At 39.7% G+C, this 9,764-nt stretch overlaps 2 protein-coding genes across 3 annotated transcripts; both read right to left on the bottom strand.

Moving 5' to 3' along the window:
• Nucleotides 1–289: 289 nt before the first annotated feature.
• On the bottom strand, nt 290–3,800 carry LOC9271860 (uncharacterized). Of its 2 annotated transcripts, XM_015759960.2 has the most exons (3): nt 3,641–3,800; nt 1,127–1,200; nt 290–866 (listed from the first exon to the last, which is right to left on the bottom strand). In XM_015759960.2, the coding sequence occupies exons 2-3, from the start codon at nt 1,139–1,141 to the stop codon at nt 651–653; spliced, it is 231 nt and encodes a 76-aa protein (XP_015615446.1). In that variant the 5' UTR covers nt 1,142–1,200; nt 3,641–3,800; the 3' UTR covers nt 290–650. The 2 variants fall into 2 exon arrangements, with proteins under 2 accessions (XP_015615446.1, XP_015615447.1); XM_015759961.3 differs by lacking the exon at nt 1,127–1,200.
• Nucleotides 3,801–5,176: 1,376 nt separating this feature from the next.
• LOC4350591 (long chain base biosynthesis protein 2a-like) lies at nt 5,177–9,380 on the bottom strand. The gene is made up of 12 exons (NM_001423390.1): nt 8,940–9,380; nt 8,772–8,837; nt 7,870–7,958; nt 7,328–7,473; nt 7,119–7,243; nt 6,929–7,022; nt 6,679–6,842; nt 6,376–6,537; nt 6,177–6,303; nt 5,908–6,074; nt 5,679–5,786; nt 5,177–5,588 (listed from the first exon to the last, which is right to left on the bottom strand). Exons 1-12 carry the CDS (start codon nt 9,063–9,065, stop codon nt 5,496–5,498), a joined length of 1,467 nt encoding a protein of 488 aa, NP_001410319.1. The 5' UTR covers nt 9,066–9,380; the 3' UTR covers nt 5,177–5,495.
• Between the last annotated feature and the right edge of the window lie 384 nt (nt 9,381–9,764).

The raw sequence follows: 9,764 nt of genomic DNA, 5'->3' as shown, positions 1-9,764 counted from the left end.
AAATAAACGAGACAATGGGCATAACTTCTGTAAATTATCCAAACAAACACTTCTAGGAAGTACTGTACGTTGATTTCAAAAACTTGCTCAATCAGCAATCAGCATTGCTTCTATGACTTTTCTAAATGATATTTTAATTCTAGTATTTAATTTATACATTTGAGCCCTTGTCCATCGTCTACAACTATAATCAATCATCATCACACTACGGTTATCTTATATAAATCCTAAGGCCAGGATCACCTAAGGTTACAGTTCATACAAAAAAAGGTTCAAGTACACCTGAGAATAATAGAAATATTATGTACTAACAATAAACATAATTTATATAAGCTAAAAGAGACGTAGCATGACAAGCCAAACGATGCCATCTTACAGGAATTCAGGGAGCTTCAATCTAAAATCAACAAAACATAAAGTAGCATGCTGTATTCTCTAGAGATATCGGGCAGAATTGAGCAACAAAAATAGCTCCAGAAAAATTCGTGAATGGTAGAACTGAAACTACAGGGATAAACCACAATGATCAGATGGCTACATGGAAGAGGATGACATCCAAAACAAAGATCCATGAGCAATGTTCCTGGACGATAAACATAGCACCACACTAATCTGCCTTAGAGCATATGTAGCTCCTTGCTGACAGCAGCCTACTTTTCTTTGTTTTCCTCAGATTCCTGCTGGTATCGGCGGTTGAACTTTGCAATCTGGCCCAGGCTTTGAGCCATTTGACGCTTTGCTCTCATATGATACACTTTGCCAGTATGGTTGACCTTGGTCATCATGATATTGATCAACCTGCCGCTTTGTGTCACATATGAAATCCACTGCATCTGAGGATGCAGTCCCTTCTTCATCCTTACAACCTATTCAAAAGGAATTAAAAAAATGCAAGGATGTCAGAAAAGGCTACAAGTTTTTATGCTGAACAATTCTTCTTACACTATACACGAAAAGAAATGTAACTAGTAAATATCTATTATCATGGTTCTGGACATTAACCATGGAAGAAATATCCAGTTCCTAAAAATACACTACATAACAACTAGATTAGGAGATAATGGTCAGTAATAAGAAGAATCCTCGGAAAAAAGCAAAAAAAAAAAAAAGGTAACAAATGCATGACCTTTGATATCATCATAATGAATGTTCACATTACGGTGGATGTCAAGCCAATTAAGGAGTGATGCTGAACAAGTTCTGCCACACAAATGTTGCATGAGCATAAATGTACCACCCAGTCATAAATGAGCATAAGTTCTCCAATGTTAAGCAAAACATGCGAGAACCACCCAATCATACAAAAGAAGGTAGGATGGTATAATATGAAGAAGAAAAAGACAGTCAAATGACCATTTAAGATAAATAATATGAAAGTAGGGATCGAAGTAGTAGTTGATTATTAGTCACACGAAAAGACAACAAAAGTCAAAGATCACATTCAGATGTACTCCATTAGAAAACAAATCTCCATCATCATGTATATTCAAATTCGTCCATTGAACTTATTAAGTGAGATTGTTGAACCATGTAACAAAATATGCTCGGAAATACCATTCCTAAGACCATGAGTAGAGCCTAATATGCAGCGCAAAGTGAAGGTATATATGAACTACAGAAAACAGACGAAGAGTGATGCCTATTAATCCCCTGTTACCCATGTATAATGGTTCCATCTAGAACTCTTCCACATTCCTGTTGCATTATTAGAGATAGGTAGTTCTTCATAAGAAATAAAAGATGACACAATAGTCAGAGTACCGATCTTCATGCTTCCACAGGTACGGAAGTTAAAATGATTAAATTATATGGGAGTACATCCTAAATTCCCAATCCTGTGAAAGATTCTACTTCTATTCAATTTCCGAATTCGCAGGGAAAATCTGGCTGGCAACCTTGCTCTTTATAAGCAAAAGCAGCAAAATATGGACAACTGGACTGTATTCTGTTTTCATAAACAGAATTCTTTGGTAATACCCCATCAAGCAAGTGCCGTGTAGGATTTCTATGTTTTGACTTACCCATTCATATATTGATTTTGTTCATTCCGATGTCAGCACAAACCATAGGTAGTAAAATAGTAACTGTACAAAATAACTATATAAGCAACGCACGGTTATTTGAAATAAGAACAAGGATTCAAGGTAAAAAAAAAACCACCATGATACAATTGATAGGAACGACTGAAACAGATTCAATTAGCTGTCCTACCTAGGAAACTTGTACACTTTCGCCAAGACAAAAATCGGCCTACACATGGTTCCATGGGTGACGAACCATAAGTTGCGCATGCTCAGGGAATCTTACTAGAGAATTGAAGCTAATCACCAGTCTATTCAAAGCACTCAAAATCTGAATGGAATCCCTGCCTACTAATTCCTGGTAAGACACATATTGAACAGCAAACAAAGGTAACAAAAAAACATATGAGGCAGTCATATGAATCCCTGCCTACTAATTCCTGGTAAGACACATATTGAACAGCAAACAAAGGTAACAAAAAAACAAATGAGGCAGTCATATGAATCCCTGCCTACTAATTCCTGGTAAGACACATATTGAACAGTCATGGCCATTTAAGATAAATCATATGAAAGTAAGAATCAAACTAATAGTTGCTTAATTAGTCACACAAGAAGGCAGTGCTGCTTAGAGGTTGTAGTTCATTAGGGTATATCCTAAATTCCCAATCCTGTGAAAGATCATATGCCTATTCAAGTTCCATGTTCACAGAAATAAACTTACAATCTGGCTGATAACCTTACTCCTTATAAGAAAAGGCAGAAAGAAAACATATGGACTACTGGACTGTATTATTCTGGTTTCACATTTTCCGATCCAACATACAGACTTCTTTAGCAATACCACAGTTGCTACTACAGCTATACAGCTGTAGTGTAGAATTTAAGTTTTGGCTTACACATTCATAGATTGATTTTATTCATTCTGAAGTGTTAAGAATACACATAGGTAGTAAAATACTGCTATACAGCATAACCATATTAACCAGGGTAGTCATTGGAAATCAGGTCCGAATAAAACCAACCACCACAATATAATACACAGGACGGCTGAAACAAACTGAATTAGCCGACCTACCTTTCCACACTCTCTTGCAACACAAAATCAGACCTACACATGTTTCCGCAGGTGATGAATCATAAGTCGAAGATGCGCAGGGAATATTACTAGCGATTCGAGGCTATAACCAAAAATCTATTCAAAGCGCTTAAAATCGGCGGCGCGGGATTCCTTTCGGCTAAAAATTCCTGGTAAAGACACCGTACAGAGGTAACAAAATGGAGCAAATCCCCCTTGCTCCCAATAAATAGCCCAGGGGCACCGCCACATTAGAATGGCTTTCGACTAAATTTGTACTAACATCAAGACGAGAGCTCCGTGGAGCATCCTAATTGACGATATGGCGAACTAACATCTCTCAACTCTTTGCTGCACTCTGCCACTGCCATCTTAGGCGCAAACGGCGACACATCTGAACTAGGGGGCGTCACGTGGTGGTGCTGGGGGTAAATGGGGGTTTCAGTACTAAAAAAAAACCAATCCAAATCCATGTCCTGATGAATCTCCCACATCTGCTCATATGGGAGGAAGAGGGAGAGAGAGGGGAGGATGAGTTTACCTTCGATTCGATTCGAATAGAACCGAGACGGAGGGCGGGGGGCGGGAGCAGGGAGGAATCGGGGAGGAGAGGAGAGGAGAGGAGAGGAGAGGAGCTCGTCTGCGCCGTGCCTCCGGTGACGTGCTCGCCGGCGGCGGCGCGCGAGAGGAGGGGAGGGGAGGGGAGGCGAAGCGGGGGGAGGCGGCTGGAAAACAGAGAGAGAGAGGAGGCAAGGGTAGAGGATGAGATGCCTACGGGTATTTTGGTCATTTCCTAATTTCTCTTTTTTATTTTTCTTTTTTTTGTGTAGACTAAATCTTTTTTAAGTGCCTGTCACATTGGATGTTTAGAGCCTATTGACCTGTTTACTTTGATGCCATTTTCAACCTTACCAAGTTTTAGTAAAGTTACCAAAAAAGTGGCTACATTTACTTTGCTGCAAAATTTTGGTAACTATATAAGAAATCCTGCCAAAATTTTGGCAACTATGCCAAAATTTTGTAAGGGTTTTTTTGCATCAAAGTGAACAGGCTCTTAGATGCTAATTTAGAGTATTAAATATAGACTAATTATAAAAACCCATTCCATAATCTTAGACTAATTCGTGAGACGAATCTATTAAGCCTAATTAATCCATGATTAGCCTATGTGATGCTATAGTAAACATTTACTAATCATAAATTAATTAGGCTTAAAAAATTCGACTCGTGAATTAGCTCTCATTTATGCAATTAGTTTTATTATTAGTCTATGTTTAATACTCCAAAATAGTGTTCAAACATCCGATATGATACGGACTAAAGTTTAGTCCCTAGATCTAAACACCACCTATATGAGAACTCATTTAGGCTGTGTTTGCATCTACCGGATGGGAACTCATTCCCTCCACACGGAAAACGGAGCAGTCCATTAGCATGTGATTAATTAAGTATTAGCTATTTTTTTTCAAAAATGGATTAATTTGGTTTTTTAAGCACCATTTAGCAGTTTGAAAAGCGTGTGCGTGAAAAACGAGGAAGAGGGGTTGGGAAAAGGGGTGCCGAACATACCCTTAACACTCCTCACTCCGTTTCATATTATAAGGTACTTCAAATTTTTGAAGTTAACAACGCTTAAGTACCAAATTAGTTTTATTACATTTAACGTTGAACATATTGATATTTTGATTTTTTTTTTGAAAATATTACTATACTTTTTCATAAACTTTGTCAAACCTAAAAAAGTTTGATTTAAAAAAAATCAAAACGATTTAATATGAAAAGGTGGTATATACTATAGACTTTCAAGAATTTAAGTCAAATGATATTAAACTTTAGGTGATTGTGCAAGGCGAATTAAAATGAAAATTTTGTTCCAGTGACTACCCGTTTTTATATTTTAACATCGTATTTACAAAGGTTCTAGAAACTCCAGTATATATTTCTCTAATACTAAGTGAAATAATGCAATCCAAAGAACTGCTGTAAAGGAGATTGGTATACAACATAATACATATGCATCTGCTGTATCTCAAATACCGCATTGACTGAATATGGAGAAACACATGAAAAGCATTGCTTCATTTGCTGAAAATGGTTACTTCAACTTTCCACAGAAATCAATAGAAATGTTCTATCATAAATTTAATTTATATTGTGTCTATCAAGTATTACATGAAGAAAATCGATTAACAATAGAACAATCAAACTTCGACCAGCTATACACATTTTAGAAGTGTAAATTGTACAACCAACAGTAGTCAGCTAATGAGACAGGCTCTGGATTCTCAGGTATCAACAAAATCCCAAGTCAAACCGATGAAACCAATCAACAACATGCGCCTTGTTTACAAGATTCCAGCAACTTGAGCATTCAATGGGGCAACCCAGTTCATCATTTACTCCAGCTTATCGTGATCAGCTTCAGCAATCTTTGGCGGCTCCGCAGGGAAGTACTTGATGCCCACAAGATCACCAACTCTGCTGATAACCTGAGTGGATTACAAACATGAGAACAATGTGAATTGGAATCCGTTTAAACATATGTGAACAGCCGAAAATTAACAAACGAAAGCACTCACATCAAGGGCTTTTATCAGGTCCTCCCTAGTGTGCGAAGCAGAAATGCAGATGCGCGCCCTTGCAAGGAGCAGAGGTGTGGCAGGGAATGCCACAGTGACAACAGCAACCTGAAATGCCAGTGCCACATCAGTCGCACGGTAATAGGGGCTAGGGAACGACAAAAAACTGGCAAAAACCATTATTCTGTACCATTTCTGAAGATAAATAGCATTCTATACCATTACTAACCTTTTGTCTAAGGCACTCCCTGGAAAAAGCTGGAATTTTGGCTGGATTGTAGAGCATTATTGGCATAACTGGAGAGTCATTGTCTCCGAGAACCTCAAAACCCATCTTCTTGAGCTCTGACCTAAAGAAATTGCTGTTCTCACGGATGCGTGCAAGTTTCTGGGCACCTGCAAGACATCAAAACCAAAATAAATAAGAATTGAAAGTAAAACTTACATGGATAGCCTGCAGCGCATTGAAAGGGTCGAAGCAGAAGAAAAGGCTAGTACCTCTGTTGGAGCCATCCTCTCCAAGGATCACTTTAATGGCTGAAATAACTTGTTGTACTGCTGGTGGTGACATGGAGGTAGCATAAATATGCGCTGGGCAGCTAAGCTTCAGGTGCTGAATTATCTCCTGAGAGTTCAAGCAAGGTGAATCAGTAAATTTTCAATTCAAGCAACTGAAAGAAGTGCTCTGAAGATGTACCTTCGATGCTGCAATATATCCACCACATGATCCAAATGACTTAGTGAAAGTGCCCATCATTATGTCCACATCAGCTGGATCAACCCCAAGGAGCTCACAAACACCCCGACCAGACTGGCCAACAGCGCCAATGCTATGGGCCTCATCCAGATAAGTGTAAGCCTATTTTACAGAATAAAGAATAATTCAACATGGTCAACTCTCGATGTTGCACTTCATATAGATTGCTAATTGATTGAGAAGCTAATTAAGCTGCTTTATGCGCAGAACTTAAACTGTAAATTAGAAGAAATTTCCTCGAACCTTGTATTTCTTGCATACAGCTATGATCTCAGGTAGTTTGCACAGCTCGCCTTCCATGCTGTAGATACCCTCAACAATGACAATGATCTTTTTCCAAGGTCTGTGTGTGCGTGGTTGACCACCAGCTATCTGCTCTCTCAGGACCTCTTCCAAATGAGCAGGGGCTGTAAGCAGCATGCTGACAAATAAGTCCTTGTGAACCACAAACAGTGAATATTGCTTCGCATTGCATAAAGGCATAAAAGCTTACAGTTATGCTGGAAAACCCGAACGGTTGCACCGGATCCTCTTGCACCATTGACAATTGAGTTATGGTTCAGTGAGTCACTAATTATCAGCCCACCCTGGAATAACATGAAATTTAGTCATGTTAATTGCTGCTAAGTTTAGTCATGTTTTCTGTTACTGGATAGATCAACCACTTGACGTTTTGATTGTACCTTTCCTACTAGGCAAGGAATGATGGCCGAGTTTGTAACATAACCCATGCCAAATAGGATAGCAGCAGGCTTTCCAACAAAGCGTGCAACCAACTCCTCCAACTCAGTGTGAAGTTTGGTCGTGCCTGTTGCCAAATAAAAGGAATCAGCATGGTGCCTACAGACTGCAGTTCTTTAAAAAAAAAAGCATGACAAGCATCCAGGCATACCGCCATCAACGCGAACACTGCAGGTGCTGGGTGAGTATTTCTTGAGAGACTCGATCACAAGTGGAGTGCAGTACTCATCTGCTGCTGCAAATCCAAGGTAATTGTAGGATCCTAGGTTGAGGCATCTTGTGGTATTTGAAGTACGCCTGAAACAATATTTGGAGTTTAAACAACAGTTGAAACTTGTGCGTGTTTTTCATTTCATTTATTTTTGGATCATATATTTTTATCATAATCATCTATATGTCAGAACAGATCATTGAAGCTCAACCGACAACTTTCCAATAAGTGCATATTGACAAACTTGATTATGGTCATTATGTAGTATATATAGCTTAAAAGGTTGTACAGATATAGGTCCAGATCAGGTGGGTTGACTTTGCCTGCATGATCAGCTGATTTTTGTTTTGGTCAATGCACCAAGTATGCAGCTGCATGTGGAAATGCCCAGATAACAGAACTGCACGTAATTTTTTCAGCCCAATTGTCTTAAGCTCAAGCTCTATCCTAGAATGATAACAATAAGAAGAAGAAGTGCTTACTTTAATGTCTTGTTACTGTCATTGGAGTAGCGCTCAACAACATCAAACCAAGCATCTGGTGCACTTGCTATGGGCCTACCGAAGCAATCCTGTGAAACCATAAATATGGATTGGTTAATATCCAATGCAATTAACACTGAAATAATTGAAGGAGATAACCTTGCAACATAACAGAGTCATGCAAAATCCAGTCCAATACTGACTAGTACAGTACATTTAGCGTGCGGTGGACTAAATCCGTAAAACACTTGAAATGAGCAGCATGATTGGATTATGTCATACATATATTCAGGAAGTAGATAACATGGCCCTTGCCATTTCAGGCCAAACACATTTCAAACAGCCAAGTAAAAAAAGACATGAACATCAAGCATGTTATGCTACCAATTATTTTAGAAAACCAGCACTTTAGAACTGGAACTAAAATCTTCTACAATTTTAGTTGGTATTTACATATTAGTGTCAGCAGATAATGAGATTATTTCAAGCCATGAAAGAATCCAGCATATTGCTTCAGCTCCAAAGACAGGGGGTTGCATCCAAAGTTCCTCACAGAGCTTAAAAAAATACAAAATAATCTTCTCCACAATAATAAACACTCACCCAAACTCCTAAATAATCAGAAATTTCCCCCAACATGCTCCCATATACTCGTAGAATATCGAATGCAACATTTTGTGAAAATGCAACAAAATGTGTTCCGGAACCAGCAATTCCCCCATCTCATCGTCACAAAGCCCACCCCAAATCACAGAAAACATTCATCGAATCGCCGATACAACTCAGACATTTCTAGCTACGAGGCATAAACAGCGAGCATTTCAATTAATCTCTAAAGCATATCAGAATTTCCTAAACCAAAATAAGGCGAGCAAGCAAATGCGTCGATCCAAAGCGAGTACCTGGATCCGAAGGTACAGGCGGCGCACGTAGAAATCCTCCAGGCCGAGGCAGATCGGCGCGTAGCCCTGCGTCCAAAAAGAAAAATCCAAATCTCTCATCAAGAATTACGAAGAGAAACACCCGGATCCGACCAGAGAGAGCCCGCAGCGATTTTCGCCAGGCCCTACCTTGACGTTCTTGGCCTTGAACCAATCGATGAGCTTGCGGAAGAAATCCCTGAGCTGGCCGAACGCGAAGAGCAGCCCGTAGCTGAAGAGCGTCGTCAGCGCCGTGGTGTACGGCAGCCTCACCATCTCGCCCGCCTCCTCCTCCCCCCTCACCGAATCCCCGATTGATAGGGTCCTGGAGCTCCCTCCCTCGCGGAAATCCTCCGGTTCTTGGCTGTTCTTGGCGGGCGATTCTTGGATTCCAAGATGATGGATGGTTCTCTTGGGAATCTTGCTTGCGGTGTGGATGGGGAGGGAGGTGGGGCGGGGAGAGGAGGGATTTAAGGGAGGGGAGGTGGAGGTGGAGGAGGAGGAGGTCGCCAATGGCGACTAGGCGACGGGAGGAGGAAGGGTTTGAACGTTGAACAGGACGGCGATGGAAGAAGGAGCCGAAGCCAATCTGGAAAAAGAAAAAATAAATCAGTTTTTTCTTTCATTTTCTTTGGGGCGATTTTTTGAGTTCGTTGTTTCATTTCGTTGTCAAGGCATGTCGTTGTCTCCGGATATATGTTTTTTTTTCCTTTTAGTGAGGTACAGTTTTTTAAGCGTTATATTCATGGAGAAAATGTAAGAAATGCACGAAATACCATTGGCCATCATGACTTTTAGAAAATACCGTTGTAAAAGCCATATAAATACTATGATCTTGGGGTCTCATACAGTCATACATTCCTCTGCGTTCAAAAGGTTTCGTACAATTCTACGTATTAAAATGTGATGGGTTAATAGAGTGGAATGGTTGAAACTCTAACGACAATATTATTTCGGAATAAATTGACTCGTATA

This window comes from Oryza sativa, chromosome 11 (assembly GCF_034140825.1).
Source record: "Oryza sativa Japonica Group chromosome 11, ASM3414082v1".
In the NCBI taxonomy this organism is placed as follows: Eukaryota; Viridiplantae; Streptophyta; class Magnoliopsida; order Poales; family Poaceae; genus Oryza; species Oryza sativa.
Note: the sequence above shows the minus strand (reverse complement) of the source record. Positions and strands in the feature narration are given on the sequence as shown.

Excerpts from the sequence above, each read along its gene's own strand:
- LOC4350591 (NM_001423390.1), bottom strand. The coding sequence starts at position 9,065 with ATGGTGAGGCTGCCGTACACCACGGCGCTGACGACGCTCTTCAGCTAC. Across the intron at positions 7,474-7,869 it reads GACAGTAACAAGACATTAAA|GCGTACTTCAAATACCACAA; the intron begins GTAAGCACTTCT and ends ATATTGTTTCAG. Across the intron at positions 5,589-5,678 it reads ACCTGATAAAAGCCCTTGAT|GTTATCAGCAGAGTTGGTGA; the intron begins GTGAGTGCTTTC and ends TAATCCACTCAG.